The following is a 17,732-nucleotide window of genomic DNA, read 5'->3' as shown; positions in this document are numbered from 1 at the left end:
TTCCAGCTCTATCCGTTCACCGAAATCCAAATTGTACCAAATTTAGTACCGTTTAGTACTTTTCGTACACATAAGTACGAATTTCCAAAGCTACCTCAATAATCCACATTTCAGGTTTGCAACTCTATATGTTTACCCAACTCCAAGTTGTACCAAATTTAGTACCATTTAGTACGTTTCGTACACATGAGTACGAATTTACAAAACTACCCCCATATCTCATTCTTACACTTTAACAATGATAATAGTTCAAAATTTCTGGTTTCCAGCTCTATCCGTTCACACAAATCCAAATTGTACTAAATTTAGTACAATTTAGAATTTTTCGTTCACATGAGTACGAATTTCCAAAACCATTTCCATACCAAATTCTAAGATTCTAGCTATATCCGTTGAAAATATACAACTGGTACTAAATTTAGTAACTTTCAATACACTTATAGGTCGAATTTCCAAAAACCCTTTGTACATTTTTCTAACTCTCCTTTAGTGACCTTCATTCCAAATTTTAGAATTCCCGCTTATCGGTTAACCCAAATCCAAATTGTACTGAATTTAGTACCATTTAGAACTTTTCGTACACTTGAGTACTAATTTCCAAAACCATTTCCTTTTATAAACACCACTTTCCAACATTGATTTTCATACCAAATTTCAAGTTTCTAGCTAAATCCCTTCAAAATACACAATTCGTACACAATTTAGTACTTTTCGTACAGTTAGAGGTTGAATTTCCAAAAAACCATTAGTGCATCTTTCTAACTCTCTATCAGTGACCTTCATTTCAAATTTCAGAATTCTAGCTCTTCCCGTTGGCCTAATTCAAAGGATACCATATTTAGAACATTTTAGTACTTTTCGTACCCTTCTAGTTCGAATTTCCAAAAACCCAGCCTTATCTCACCCCTACACACCAACAGCAACCTACAGTCAAAATTTCAACTTTCTAGCTTCAGCGGTTTCGCCTGGGCGATGATTTGCAGGCACTCACTCACTCACTAAGCTCTTTTATATGTATACCCAGCAAAAATTTGGATCCGGTAGTCATTACATAACCCTTTACAAAGTAATGTAAACAAGCTTCTTCTCGCATTACAAGTAATCTGAAAAGTAATGGGTTACTTCTTAAAAAATTTACAAGGTAAACCTACTTACTTTACTCCTCACTAAGTAATGACGACGGTGGCCCAGTGAGTGTGTGTCCGACTATAAATCCTAGGGTTGTGTGTTCAACGCTCACCGTCGACACGCGAGTTTTTTTTAATTAAAAATAACAGTTCGTGGTGCACATGTGCACTGCACATTTAAGTTCTTAAGCAACCCTTAATATTCGTGTGCGTGTAGTGTCTTTGGCTAGAAATCAGAGGGTTCGTGGGTCCAATTCGGGCAGACGGCCAAATAAAATGAAGTAAAATAAAAGTAAGATGTGTGATGAAATTAAAAACAAATTCTCTACATCAACTGTCTAAAAATAGACTTTTTTCACCTTACTTTTCAACTTCTAGTGGCCACAGAATAACTAGTTATTCTAGTGGTCATAAAATAACTACAAACTGAGTGCGACATGCTCTTGTAAAAATAATGGGGAAGAAAGGGGGTTTGAGAGTAGTTACGGCTGCCAAAAATCCCTTACGAAACCCATGATTTTGGGAGGACTTTTTTTGCTGGGTAGATGACATTTAGACGTTTTTGACTTTGTATTATATGTTTGATGTTATTAAGGATAATGGTAATTGAAGGAGTATGTATGTACATGGAAAAATATTTGATTCTGATGTATATTGCGTTTATATAATACCTAACATTGATTCTTAATGTCTTCAAGGAAAATAAGAACTGACCAGTACAATATCAAGTAAGAAAGTATCAGTCAGGTGTGTTAACGGAGATATACTCTCAGCCATTTACAAAAAGAAAAAAAAAACAACAACAAAACTAAACCAAACAAATTAGTTATGCCATATATAAAATTAATTTATTTTATATAACGAGTTTGCTTTAAAATCTGTAGGTACCGAAATGTGGGGCTATACCAAACATTTTTAGTATGGACTTGCGCAAGAAGAAAATTGTACCGTCGTAAAGGGAGCAGTAAAGGGAACATACTGAAAATTTTTTCAAAACTGAAAAAAATTTCAAATGTATGCAAAAAATATGCAAAATATGCAAGCTCTTTTGGACGGAAATCGTCAATTAAATTTGGAAAATCATCAAAAAGTGTTCTAAATTAAGTTTATTGCCGTTTAACGTCGATTTTTTCCAGATATTCCGCCAAAATTGTCTAGCAGAAAAACAAATGAGGTTGACATTAGGACTAAGAAAATATTGTATTTTACATAAAATCTTTTATATTTTATAAAAACATATAACATATAAAAAACATAACCATATTTTAATACTTACACCACTTCCCTCGTGTCAATTTGAGTAGTGTCCGTAACTCTCGGGCTTCCCTCGTGCCAATCTGAGTAGTGTTCGTAACCCTCGGACTTCCCTCGTGTCAACCTGAGTGGTGTGCGTAACTCTTGGGCTTCCCTCGTGCAAATCTGAGTAGTGTCCATAACTTTCGGGCTTTCCTCGTGCCAATCTGAGTAGTGTCAGTAACTCTCGGGCTTCCCTCGTGCCAATCTAAGTATTGTGTGCGTATCTCTTTAACTTCCCTCGTATCAACCTGAGTGGTGTCCGTAACTCTCGGGCTTCCCTCGTGCCAATCTGAGTAGTGTCCGTAACTCTCGGTCTTCCCTCGTGCCAATCTGAGTAGTGTCCGTAACTCTCGGACTTACCTCGTGCCAATTTGAGTAGTGTCCGTAACTCTCGGAGTTCCCTCGTGCCAAACTGAGTAGTGACCGTAACTCTCGGATTCTCCTCTTGTCAACATGGGTAGTGTCCGTAACTCTCGGGTTCCCCTTCGTCAACCCTCGTCTGACCTTAGGGTCGGCCGTGGGTCTCCAGCAAATCTCAACCCCAGATCAACCACCGGAACCAGAACCAGGTACAGAAGGGAGTACTTATTCAGGTCTCCATCAGGGCCAGCAAAGATAACGTCTTGGCAAGGAGTACTTACCCAGGCCTACCGGAGTACTTATCCAATTCTCCTACAGCGACCAACGGGAGAATAATCCGCTGGGCGTACTTATCCAGGTCGCCCCGTTAGTGCGGACTTAGAAGACGTAGCTGACACACATTAACTTAGCAGTTTGTGTATATATAATCGGAAATCCACCAATCAATCCAAAAATAAAGCCACAAATTGGTTAAAACCTAAACAAAACGAGTTTTCTCTCTCTCTCTCGGTCACTTTTATACATTTCTGTGGCAGACTCTGTCCCCCCGAAAGCTCTCCCAGCAATCAGAGGAAACTCCTGTCGTTACAACTGACAAGATTGTTGTGAATATTTTTCTTAATACATTTATTTATATCCTATACAGCAAGACTAATGTGTCATAAATTAATTAATTGTGTGTACAAAAGGGTTACGACTATTCGACTGTGTTATCAAAATTGTTTTCCTGTAGCAGGAATGAATGAACTTTTGAATATTATTGATTAAAATAACGGTTATTCTTTTTAAATATAAGAGAGGTCACGAAGAAACCTATTTGAATCTATATTTTTTTTTGCATTCTAAATGCTTTTCCAGCAGAAATATGTGAGTGGTTTTGCCGTATTAAAGGCAATTCCACGATTGTTGACGTCTTTTGTTTTTCTGCTAGACAATTTTGGCCGAAGAACACCACAAACAATCACCACATTTGGATTCGTTGATTTTGACATTTTTGATTGAGTTTTTTTTTGTTGAAATTTTTGTAAATTTCCTTTACCGAAATTTGTAAATTGTGAAAACTGATTTAAGACTTATTAGTCCAGATTTATTGCTGTGGCGGATTATCTGGAGAGTCTCAATAACAAAAAATCGACGTTATACGGTAAAAAACTTAATTTAGAACACTTTAATTGAAGATTTTCGTCAAAAACCAATTGCATATTTAGCATATTTTTTGTATAATTTGCATATTTTTTGCAAATATATTTTGCATGTTTTTGATATGAACCAAAATATCGAATTTGAGTCCAATCGAATAAGAAATAAAAACATGCTAAAATCCGAATTCTATTCATTATTTTAGTGTCTATTCTATAAATAACAAACCAAGCATTTATCGCTTCATGTTTCATGACGATAAAAAATAAAATTTTCCTTTTCGGTGAACATTGAACTTCACGCTGAACTTTTTACTTTCTACATGGTCTCGTTTCTTATTGACACGAACACCAAAAAAGTGTTAATGTTACACTTTCCCAGTAAAGACACAAAAATGAAAACTTTACAACATTTACTCTCACCTCTGTGACACATTAACACACAGTTACAACCTATACTCCCCCACCCCCATTCCACTTATTAAAAGATAATTTCTGTAAAACAGCAGGACCAAGGGTGAAAGCAAAAGTTAATACCTCAATTACAAACAGCCATTTAAGTGTCTTCTTTCCAAAAATGACTCAACATTCGTAGGAGTGAATACATCGAGGAATGTTTTTTGAAATTGAGTCAAAGGTGGGGCAACAATTGTGTTTGCCATATTTTATGAAACAAGTTTGTTGGCGACATTCTCTTTTGTGTTATTCTCCTTTTCGTCTGAAGAAGAAACAACAATAAAAACAATGGCTCCAGTAGCTGAGTGACAAGTTGAAGAGTTTGGGAGTATTGTGAATTTACTAGTTTTGACATTTTGAAGTGATGAATTTCTCTTTTTGTCCTCTGTGATTGCAGACTGCCAACGTTGTAAATTATAAACTATTGGTTGTTGATGACAATTTTGGACTGGTCAATTACAGTTCGAATGAATTGTGGCCTGACGGATTTGCCTTTAATGAACTATGACCAATTTGCATACTTGGTTGGATTTATTGTGGTTAGACTATAGACAAATTATGATAATTTTCAAATAATAAATTTCACTTTATTAAAATAGTTTTAGATTTTTACGATTCAAACAAATATATTAAAGAGACTATGCTTGGTTGGATTGAAATTTTGTTCAGTCCACTGAACTTCTCCTACAAGGTATACCGTGAAAAGACTCGTGCTCATATGGCTTTTTTCTATTCCTCTACATTACATGACCTATCGAATAAATTATCGCGTGCATAGATAGTACAGGTCGTGGTTTATTCGCTGTGAATATTAAATTTGAAACCAAATTGGTCTATTCATTTTTTTGAAGAATTTTTATTTCCACAACCACCAATTAAATTCTTTAATCAAATTTAAGTTTTATTTTTGGGTCTTGGCTTCATTGTTCAACCACATTGAGTTTAATCTCTTGGTTTAGCTTCTCAGGGAGTAAAAGCCATCTCACCAAAAACGTTAAATATATGTTAACATTTTAAAATAGTCTCCATGTAATCGTACCCCGATGTATGCTATTTTTATTGTCATATTCCAAAAGACTTGGCTGCAATTTTCATTCCATGATATCTTCTTACTTTTTATATAACCTTCATATATGGTACGCCAATTTGTTGAATGTTTACTTGTTATGCCTTCATTTTCATATAATTTAACAACAATTTCGTATGTTAGTGTCTCCAGGGTAGAAATTCTCCGTGCAAAAAATTGTCAACGTCGGTAAATTTTATGAGATACTATTTTTTAAGAATGCCTTTATCAAAAAGTGGACAAATAGCGACATGCAAAGGTTGGTAGTTTGATATACTGGAGGTCCGAAATGGACTTTACCGACGGAGATATACTCTAAATCTGTGTGAATTGAATCGAATAGCCGCCATCATTTTCCCTAAATAGGTAATAAAACGGTGGCCTTTTAGAGAAGGAAGTATGAACATGGAATATGGGTTTTGGGAACTATTGGGGTAATTATCTTTACTATTGTGGACGTTCCGAACAAATACGACCTAAAACTTGATTTGCAGTAAAGCGTAAACATTTTTAACTCTTGGAGAGGAGGTACCTGAAGAAATGGAACGACATAATCCATCTTGGAAGTGAATCTTATTTTGGGAGACATTCGCTCTATTATAATCTTGCCAATAAGCCATTTTAGCTGGTCACATTTTACGATGTTTTAGAGCTTTGGGACATTATAACAGGAAGTATGGGCATGCACCCGAAAAAAATTATCCATTGTAATAGGGGCCGACATATTTAGACTGTACTTGTGCAAATAGTTTTAAATTTTGTGTTGGAGGTACCCTGATAGGGTATAATCCATATATGATTCTGATCTCTACCTGGAAGAAATATTACAGAGTGCAAAGTTTGGGCCGGATTGGTTACTCCCTTTGAAAGTTATCGTGAGCGCCATTTATCAAAAATGTTTGTAAGGGAGGCACACGAAGAAGTGGTCCGTATGGCCCATTTTTATAACTTGATCTAAGTTTGGTCACATAAGTTCTACTACTTAAGGGCTACGATATTGCTAAAGACTGCAAATCAAAATTCCTATTCGTTCCGACTCAGTGCAAAAAGGGTAGTTTTAGCCCGGTTTAAATGAGTCCATGAAATCTAAACGCGATAGTCAGCTGTGCCGAAAGAGATATACCTTCAGTCTCGGACCTTAAGAAAAGAAGTAAACTTTCCGCCGAACAATTTTAGCGTATACTAGTGCGTATACACAACATGTTGCTAACAATTTTGGAAACGATTCCTGACGAGTCCTTAAACTTTGTGTGGGTGATACCCGAAATTGTGTTTCGGCTTAGTTAATATTTTAACATAATCCGAGACTGTAAGAAACAATACGATACAACGTGTGGATCCTCTCTTCGAGGGTTATAGTGGTACGATGTGGCCAATTTTTCTAAAGTCCATATTTTGCAAACAGCTAGACAGATATCAGTGCTAAATTTCTGTGCAATATCAAGCATGATAAATGAGATGTAACTCGATGAGTTTTGGAGATATCAGCATGAAAATTTGACACAAGATAAAGTAGAAGACGTAGAAAAAATAGAGATTGCTAACTCATTGCTTGAGTTATGCCACTCTTTGAGTAAATGAGCGAAAAGTTCTTTGTTTCAAAATCTCGCTTATATTATAACTATTAAATACATTTTTTTTCCAAAATTAGTCATGTTTGTAAGGCATGTGTTTAGAAGCGATTTGCATTTTTAAATTTTTGAAATTATGACCTAAAGTTTTTGATTTTTGTCGTTGGGCGCATCCACTGTGCAGACCAGCAAGAAGAACTTGTTCCAAAAACTTTCAAAGCGATCCGAGACGAGCTGTTAAACTGCGAATTTTCCAAATTTTGTATGGAATGTTGACGAAGGAGTATACCGGTTTAATCCACATTCAAACTTCTGTGCCAATTCGGTTACTATCTTCGACAGTTATTGTGCGCACCATTTTATCGAAAATTTTTGATTTTGTTATTTCAAAATAGTCTGGCTTAATCCCATTGTTGTTGTTTTAATATTTTAAAACATCTTTGTTCACTGTTGTTTTAGCTTATTTTTGAGATGACATGTCTTCGAAACGTCATCTTGTGGAACTTTTATAGCGGCTCTTAAAATAAAGGACGAAAAGGGCATTGAAGGAAGCGAGTTAGAAGGTCGAAGTGCTCTACGAGTATAATCCTCATTCGATTCCACTGAAGACAGGTCGTCTCAAAAATAAGCTAAAACAACAATGAACAAAGATATAACGCTAATTCCTTACGCCTTACTTAGCAAAAACTTCATCACGCCATAACGCGGAAGTTCGACTCAAGGCGGATCTATCCTTTGTGATTCCTAATATACTCACCGAGGGCTTTCATTTCCAAAAGGAATTATCTCTGCCAAAAAATTTGTGTTCACAGTGAAATATGTCATAAACCTTCGAAACTCCTAAAATCGGGCAGTAGCATAATACCAAAACGTGATCCTGAAAATTTTCATAATGATATTTTCTACGATTTTTTAACACAAAATGTCTATTTACAGTCGACTATATCAAGCCTTCAAAATGGGGATTAGATGAATAAAATACCTAGCTTAAAAAACAAACTAAAGTTTAAACCCCCCATATCGTTAAATGTTACTTTACAAATAAACTAATGAAAGCAAAAGCATTCCCAATAAATATATTGAAATATTATAGCGTTATAAATACATCACAAAATCAATTAAAATACATATGTTTAAATCTCTAACCTTTGAATCAATTTTCTGATATGTTTTTTTCAACTTGGAAAACAATCTCCATCCTACAGAGATATCAATGTGAACGGGTTAGTTTATCCCTCTCATTAGTCTTTCATTTGCCTGAATGATAGCAAATTGAATGGATTTTCTTATCGTTCATTTCAACAAGCAACGTAACCATAGATGGAGAATATCTACGCATGTACATTAGGGCTAGGACTTTTTGACATCTTTTTCTCAAAAAATTATTTCTTGTAGCGAGAGCGAATGGATTTTCCCATAAAATAACGTACATTTTATTTAAGTATTATATACTATAAAATGAAAACAAAAATTCTCAAAAAAAAAAATATATATTTCCTGTTGCTCGAATGAATGACCTTCTGTCTATTAATGACTAAAATAATTTTAATTCCAATTAGTTATTGAAAAAGGTCACGCACAAACCACTTTTAATTGAGATTATATATGTTATAAAGTTATATATAGAATAAAATTATATATATGTAATGATATGATGAATTAGTGAGAAACAAACAGTTAGTAATTGTCCAAGGTTCTGATAAATCATAATTTTAAAAGCATTTTGTGCGGAAGATATTTTATTGAAACACATTATAATTAACATTTTATGTAATTTTATGTAAAAATCATCAAAATATCATACAGGGAAACGAGGTTGTAAACAAGTCATAACCCTAATGTACACACATACTTACATAGATAAGTAAGGGAAAGCAACACAAAAAAAATGGAGGATGAACAAATTGAAAAGGTTACCTCTAAATCTCAGCTGAACTTTAACTCGTTTGTAAGGAAATAGTCAAGAATGACAAGAAACGGATGAACAAATAAATGACTAGAAGAAAAACCAGATTGTATGGGGAGCCAAGTATCCACACACTTGATGTGAGAGATATTCAGCAAAGATAAGTCTTACATACCCACAGCCCCATCCCCCATTCCAACAAGTGATGAACATATAGACATTTAAGTACACATAAGTATGAAGATATAGAAAACGTTGTGTGCTTTGGTGCCATTGTTAGTTTTGGGGATTAAAAGCCAGACCATTACCATATACAAGGGCCATCTTGTCCCATTTGTGTCTTGACGCACAAATAAAGGAGTCACGCTTTGATTAAGGTGTATACTTTCTTAGTTTATCTGTTGTTTTTTTTTCTCGATGGTGACGCAAGTTTTGTCCCTACTTTTGTTTTTGAATTTATTGTTCGGATTTTATCTTGGTTGTTGTAATATATTGTAAAGGATATTCATGACTTTATTTTTGTTTTGGTGTTTTGCTTGTGACATTTTAGTTTATTTTTAGACAACAATTGTAGGCTTCGTATTCATTCATTTCCTAAGTAATTCATTGATCCTGAGGAGAATGGTCCAGATCTTAGTGGTTAGAATGGGTATGAAAGGGTCTGCAAAGTACATACATATCAATACATATGCTTTAATAAGTACTATAAAGCGGTCGGTCGGTAATTTTTTAATGTTAGACTCTTAGTCACTATTAGAAATGAAAAAAATATTCAATTCTTTACTTACCTTCATGTTAGGACATGGCCAAAGTAAAACAGTTTTATTGAAATCATACTGCAGAGCTTTTGCCATGTGACAATAACCAATATTCAAAGATTGTTGATGTTGCTTAAAACGTCTTTGTAGGATTTGTTCCTTATCACTTAGCAAATCCTCTGAACTTTTACCGACATTATCGTTCGTACCAGTTTCGTGCATTATTTTATTCCCTTTCATTTCTTCATTTTCTTTTTCCTTTATGAGATTTGAGGTCAGGTTGCTGCCATCCTGCGTTTGTCCCATCTTGGCAAAAACTCCTTCATGAAGGTCATCATCGTCAAGATTAATACCGGCATTTAAGGTCTTCACCACCGTTGTATAATTTGGTTGCTCTAATAACTTGATGAACGTTGTTAAATCTATTACAAAGTAAGAGAAGGAAGGAAAAAAAGAAGAAAAGAAAACAACAACAGTGAAATGAATTAGGAAAGTCGTTGGAAACAGTAAAAATAATGATAAAATATCTCAAACTCAGCAGTTTTTTATCTCTGGCAAATTTACTATGAAATCTTATTTCAAAGGATTTATTCTTCTTCTTCGTATTTATCCTAAAATACGTTTTAATTACACAAGCTTTTTCCCTCTGCCATGCGCCTCTTTATCATGCACAAGGGGTTTTTTGTTGATTTTTTCTTTTTTTAATAACATTCTTTGTGGGCGCCATAACCTTTTGATCTGCTTAACATGCCCAAGATATTTCTAATTTTCCGTTACAAAATATGTTGAGAAATAAAATGATTTAATTTGCTGTTTTACCGCTGCCTTTAATTATCCAAAGACCTCTGCTACTTTTGGGTCTTGGGTCGTTGGATTAATTTCCATAAATATATATTCTGGCCAAGATGGTGTTTTAAAATGCTTTGGCTAGTGATTTTAATGGCTTTGTCTGTACCCAAATAATTGCGAATAATTGTGGCATAGATAAGGCCAAGTTAGAATGTTAATAAGTTAAGTGAAGATATTTTTTGGGAAATGAATAATTAGATGGTAATAAAACGGAATGAAGGAGGAAGCAATAGCTTTGCAGATATGGCTTAAACCTCACCTAAAGAAGGATTTATTAATAAATAGTAATAAAAATGTCATTAAAAATCTTGGTAATAGTTGTTTTATGTGGTTGCATATTTATGTGATTTTTATTCTGATTTATTTGTGTTCCATATAATTTTCACTAACATTTATTTAGACTTTCATTTCGTCAGCAAAAAGAAAACGAAAGTATTCCATTGGTCACTGGTAGAACAATTTTAAAATTCTCCTCGAAGAAGACAGCAAATCTTTGCAACAATCTTTACAGATGAAGGAACAGAAATCTTACTTTGACTATTTTAGTTGGCAAAAGATTTAATGTCTGCGGGATACATCTTTTATTGATTGTTATCAATTTATCACAACTACCAGCATGTATCGTCTATACATCCCCACAGCATTGAGAGGGAGACAAAATCTTGCATGCCCTGTTAAACTGTAGCAGAACAAGCATTCATGACGAAAAAGAATAGAAAACTTTAAATTGAAACTCAAAAGCAGACCCAAAAGGTTTATTACAAAGTTGGGAAAACGAAAATAGAAATGAGAAAATAACAACAACAACAGCAGCCACAGACAATATGCAGAATAGATTGCCTGTGGCATTAGAGAATTTAAGAAAATATTGTTCAATACTTTAATTTCCAACTTTGTATAATATTATATTTTAAAGACCTCTGAATGGCCTCGAATCAATTAAGTAGCATCACTAAATAAGTCGATTGAAGTTTTGTCTCGGGCTTTTGTTGTGGTGCCGTTTAGTTAGGTGATCATATGTCTAAACCAGGGCTTCGGAGTCGGAGTTGGAGTCGGTCTGCTGTAAAAGAACCTGTTGGACTTCTATGAAAGACCTTGTAGTACTTTAAGGGAAATCATACGAAAGACTTACCACTGTGCCCCTTAACCAAATTTAAATGGAATGAGAAGTTTTTGCGGATTCTGAAACTGCAATGGCCGGAGGGCTTTTTAAATAAATCGCGGTCAAACTTCACACTTATAGGGGTTTTTTAAATTTTCACGATTTTGCTTGAAAACCGCAAGTCCTATGGAAATGATGTAAAGAAAATGTTGTAGCAGTGAAAATTTTCTCTGCACTGACTGTATCGCCTCTTTATAAAACTATGTCATGACTACAATTTACCAACTTAAACTTATATATCTGAAAACAAGTAAGAAAAGTCTATAGTCGGACGGAGCCGACCATGGGATACCCTATACAACTATCCCTGGACAATCGCTCTCCACGGAACTTCTTTTCAATGATTGTGAACATTTAATTATCAAATATCAGAGATGTAATGTATAATACTTAAGACCAAAACCAAAACATGACAAAGACATTTTTGTAGCAGGAAAGGAAAATTTAGTTCACACAAACTAAAATGTTGGAAAACCAACTTATGTAGTGCTACTCCTTCCGTTGTTTAACCGCTACGTTATTGAAATTTTACCTATTTCACACAAAAGTTTAAGTCTTTTAACCCGCTAAGTATTATCTGATCTTCACGTTGTACGCTTCTTCTTCATCATAAACTAAAACTTTGTTTAAAAATTTGCGGGTTATTATTTTGACCTAAAGAGCCGCTACAAAATTGGTTAAAAGTTTGTTTTGGTCCATTTCATCCCCTGAACATTTCACGATCATCACCAAAAACTAAGCATTTCTATTCTGGCCCGAACCCAACCTCCTTAAAAAATTCGTTACAATCGGTCCATAATTGCGACCTTAAGCTTGTTTACAATTTTTAATGGACGGACACACATCGCTTAATCGCTTTATCTCGTCAAGATATGAATTTTGTATACCAAATAAGGGGTCTAGAACGAATATTTCGTGGTGTTACATAAAATTTTGGAGAGACAATATGTAGCATGGGATAAAAATGTGGTTCTCTGCACAGAACCCATTATATATTAGGCAGTAGGCTCGTTATCTAGCAAACACTTTATTGCAATTTACATCAGAGGAAAGGTCAGTAGTTTTTTTCCATATGTAGGCTACTTTGTGAAATATATATGTTCTCTAGGAATTAAAATATCGACCAAAAATAAAATTTTTATATTTTTCATACAAAAGTTATGGTCCATTTCACCCGCTAAAGAATATCAGATCATCATTCAAAATTGTAGGCATCTTTTTCGACCTATACTCTTACCCGGTGCAAAATTTCGTGACTATTGATGTATAATTGCGACTTCTAGCGAGTTTATTATTACACTACAAACAAATAACGGAATATATTAGGCTGTAACTCTGTTATCTGATCATGCACACCAATATAATTGGCATCAATTGAAAGGTCAAGCGTTCCACTTTCAAGTATATCTCACTTGTCCGGAATGTCACTTCCAGGAATTAAGATATAAGCTGTATATAAAAATTTTCACAATTTTCACACAAAAGTTTGGTCCATTTAACCCTCTAAATATTATCCGATCGCCATCTCAAATTGCAAGCTTCTCCTTTGTGACATACTCTTACCTTATTTAAAATTACGCGTTGATCGGACTATTATTGAGACCTACAGAGCCGCTAGAAAATTGGATAAATATTATGTTTTTGGTCCATTTTACCCGCTAAATATTTCACGATCATCACCAATAAGAATAGGGATCTATTCTGATCTGAACCCGACCTCCATACAAAAAATCGCGACGATCGGTCCATAATTGCGGCCTGGAGCGTGTTTACAATTTATAATAGACAGACGGACGGACGGACACACATCTCAAAATCGCTTTATCTCGTCGAGATATGAAGATTGGTATACCACATTGGGGGTCTCCGACGAATATTTCGCGGTGTTACATGAATTCTTACCAAAACAAACTTATAATATCCTTTTCCACATTGTGGTATAAGGTATAAATAGTAGAACCTAGGAAATTATTGCAAAAGTCAGTATTGTAGAGAATTTCCACAGCTATATGATTTTCTCCAGTCCCATTTCGATAAAACTTGCCGTTCCCAAGCAAAATGGTGAAAACCTAATAATAAAAACCTAAACTTCTATATCTCAAAAATGGTAAAACCTACGAAATTGTGAAGGTCAATCCTCTAGTGAATTTTTGCAGAATCAATATTTTCTTTAGCCGTATTTCGATAGGACTTACCGTTTTCAAGCAAAATCGTGAAAAAATAAAAAACCCCTAAAAATGTAAACTTCAAGTAACCTTAACCACGAAATGTTAAGGGGAAATAGGCTATTTTGGTCTTCTATCACGATGCCGTGTTAAAATATCGTTAATTTTTCATAACTCAAAAAATTACAAAGAGTGTTACCGGACAGTAATTATGGTAATTTGATATTTCGAGGTTCATTGGGTACATAAGTCAAATTCGAAAAATTGTAAATATACTCGTATGTTGGTGTTTAGGTAGAGAAACCTTGTAACGATACCGTCTGATTGCAGTTGCTTTGAAGGGGTTTGCTACATGTTCTGAAGTGTGAAGTATACTGAAGTGCTTGTTACTTTGTATTCTGTATTGTCAACGAAAAAAAAAACGAACAACTATGTTTTGGTATCCTCCCAATGTAATGTATATTGAAAGTTCAAACTGAAATAACTGTAATTTGTAAATTTTATTTTATCTATTTTCGGAGTCGACTCCGGAGTTGGAGTCGGAGTCGAGAAAAAAATTGGACTAGAGTCGGAGTCTGCCCAAAAATGGCTCGACTCCGAAGCCTTGGTCTAAACAAAGCGAATAATCGGAAACTAACAAATCCACCTAAAGGTGCTGCTGAACCAACTTTAAATGGAACTGCTGGGAAGTTTTTACGGATTCTGAAACTACAATGTTCATAGATAAGAAAAATCAATAAAAAAAAAAAAAAAAAAAAAAAGCCGAAGCGCTTTTTAAATAAATCGCGGTAAAAGTTTACATTTTTAGAGTTTTTTTAGGTTTTCATGATTTTGCTTGTCCCAATTAGAACTTCTATATCTCAAAATATCATAAAGGGCAATCTTGTAGAGAATTTTCACAGCTACAATATTTTCTCTGATCCCATTTCAATAGGGCTTGCGGTTTCCAAGCAAAATCGTGAAAACCTAAAAAACACTTAAAATGTGAATTTTTACCGCGATTTCTCCGGCGATTTCTTTCTGTTTTTTGATTTTTCTCATCTATGAACATTGTAGTTTCAGAACAAAAACTTCCCAGGTGTAAGCTCCTTTCATTTAAATTTGGTTCAAGAGCACTGTGATTTTCGAATTGGTGCAAGCAGAACAACCACGTACCAAACATTGACGAAGTGAGAATATTACAAACAGAAAACAATTACAACAAGAGACTCACACTAGAGATGTTACACATAAATAGCTTAACAACAACAAAAAGAATAAATAGCAAAACAGATACTGACAACACAGCCTATGGTTACAGACAACTTACACAGAAGAGAGATCGCGAAATTAGAAAATAATATTCAGTGCAATAAAAACTCTTGACGACGGTAGACATGCTACGCTAGTTTTTTAAGTTTTTATTATTCATATTATTTACACGTAAGCGATCTTGTTATTTTTCTGTGATTATACAATTTTTATTTATTTATACAATTTATTTAGTTTGTAACAAAATGCTGTGATATAGATTAAGTCGTACTTTATTATTTATATTTTTGTAGATGCAATAAAAATCCCTGAAGATGGAATTCAAGGAATTCCGAAATATTGGAAAATAAAGGAAAAAATTACAAAAAGACCTCAAGCTCGAAAAAAACTCTTTCTTTTATTGACTAAAATATTTATCGAATTTTTTTATCATGAACTGTTAAAATATTTCACATATTGACAAAAATATTTATCAAAATATTCCACATTTTGCTTGATAAAAACAAAATATTTTCTTGATTAAAAAATTTTTGAATGCATTTTTCAATCGATAAAAAATTGTTCATATTTACAATTTTTTCGTTGTTATTTGTTAAATACAAACCCAAAAGCAACAAAAAAGGTACATACACACATTTATAAATGGTGGAGGTGGTTATTTATTTAATTAAAACGCATAAAAATGCCAAACAAAAAGCAACAGCACACACACAGATACAAAAAATAACTGATGAAAGAAATAAAAACGGAATGGAATAATAAATAACAAACAAAAACATTGTTCCACAACATCCCATACGGGACAAGGGAGACTTCTCTCATATCAATGAGTGCACCCCGATTCATATTTAGCTCAATGATATGGGACCTACTGTTTATCGCCGAGTCCGAACGGCGTGTCTTAAGACACCACTTGTGGAGAAGTTTTTCAAGGCTGAAATACTCAGAAAATGTCGCCAACATTACTGAGGGGTATTTTGCCACCGTTGGAAAATGTTTGATGTTGCTTGGCCGGGGAATCGAACCCCCTACCTTCTGCGTGCAAGGCAGGCGTGCATACCATTGCACCACGGTGGCACCGTGGTAACAGAAGTAAATAATTATTTAGTGCCACACTTCAATTTTAATAAAAGCAAACAAAAAAATCACTTTTAAATATAAAATACAGGGAACATCGTTGAACGCTTCTCGGTAGTTGTGAAATAAAACCCATTCTTCTGCCACATTGAAAATCATCAGCGGAAAAATGGATATCTGTAATTACATAATATATTATATACATATTTCAAATATATAAAATGTATTGACGTTATTACCAATATCACATGCGGTTTCTTCTTTGTCCAATAAAATATTTTTATTCTCCTTTTTCAGATACGTGAATTCAATTATAAAATGTATTGGGCATTTAATTTATTTGAAAGACACCTTTACTTTAGGAAAACACAGAAACACTGATTTATTTCTGCACTACCGATCCACACACAACGACTTCTTTAAAGAGACTGCCAAAATTAACCAAACCGACGCACGATGGGGCCAATGACAGGTTTTCGAGGCAACAAATCACTGGGGCAAGCTAGACCTTCCAAATTTTTTATTTAATTGTACAGATGTTTATAATGGGCTTAGAAACTAATATGCCAAATTTGGTTCATATCGGTTCATATATACATATAGCTCCCGTATATATGTTCGTCCGATTTCAAGCAATTGATGGACCAAACACGCAAATTCTGCCCAATTTTTATGCGATTTGGGAAATACCAAGGAATTAGGACTACAAATAAGTTTGCCAAGTTATATTGAAATCGGTTCAGATTTTGATATTGCTCCCATATATATTTTCGCCCGATTTTAGGTATTTGGTCACCAATCCCGCTTTGTATGTCCAATCTTGATGAAATTGGAAATTTGTGACGGATTTTTGTATAGAAACATTTTTGGCAAATCATATTGAAATCGGTTCATAATTGGATATAGCTCCCATATATATGTTCGCCCGATTTTAGGCAAATGATTGACCAAGCATGCAAATTCCATCAAATTACAATAAAATTTGGAAAATGTTACGGAATTCGGACAACAAATAAGTTTTTCAAGTTATATTGAAATCGGTTCAGATATAGAAATAGCTCCCCTATATACATATGTTCAAATTTCATGGTTTTGTCTGTGGTTTGTTATAAGTTAATAAAACAAGGTTCCAAATTTAGTAAAAATCGACTAAGATTCCGTCACAAAAGACAAAGTTTGTCTGCGATATCTTGGAGATTATATATTATTATATACATCTATTAAATTTTTCCGAAATCCAACTGATAACATTAATGGGTTTCCGATTAATCTACAACCAAAACATAAAAATGTCCATATTTTTTACTATTACGACATCTGAAATCAGATTTTTATGAAAAGGCGCAGCTGGGCGCAGCTAATTTTTCCACAAAATGATAGTACACATTAATACCTTTCACCACATATATATAATATCCTAGATCTACCTAGATCTCAAAAGTTATACTCCAGAGAACACATGGATAACAAAGCAAAATACTCCAAAAAAGACATCTTAACTCAAAAATACATTTACCACACATAACATTTTTATTATTTGTTAACACTA

General features: G+C 34.1%; 1 protein-coding gene across 2 annotated transcripts in view; it reads right to left on the bottom strand.

Annotated features, from left to right (window-relative positions):
* Positions 1–17,732, bottom strand: part of LOC141390191 (uncharacterized) — a 233,870-nt gene that overhangs the window by 145,872 nt on the left and 70,266 nt on the right. For both annotated transcript variants that reach the window (XM_073962944.1, XM_073962952.1), the window contains exon 3: positions 9,710–10,101. In XM_073962944.1, coding sequence (XP_073819045.1) covers positions 9,710–10,101 — 392 coding nt within the window. The remainder of the gene's footprint in view (positions 1–9,709; positions 10,102–17,732) is intronic.

The sequence above is a fragment of the Musca autumnalis genome, unplaced genomic scaffold (assembly GCF_047663935.1).
Source record: "Musca autumnalis isolate F117 unplaced genomic scaffold, ASM4766393v1 scaffold_1, whole genome shotgun sequence".
NCBI classification, from domain to species: Eukaryota; Metazoa; Arthropoda; class Insecta; order Diptera; family Muscidae; genus Musca; species Musca autumnalis.
The sequence above is the reverse complement of the archived record's forward strand: the minus strand, read 5'-3'. Positions and strand labels throughout refer to the sequence as shown.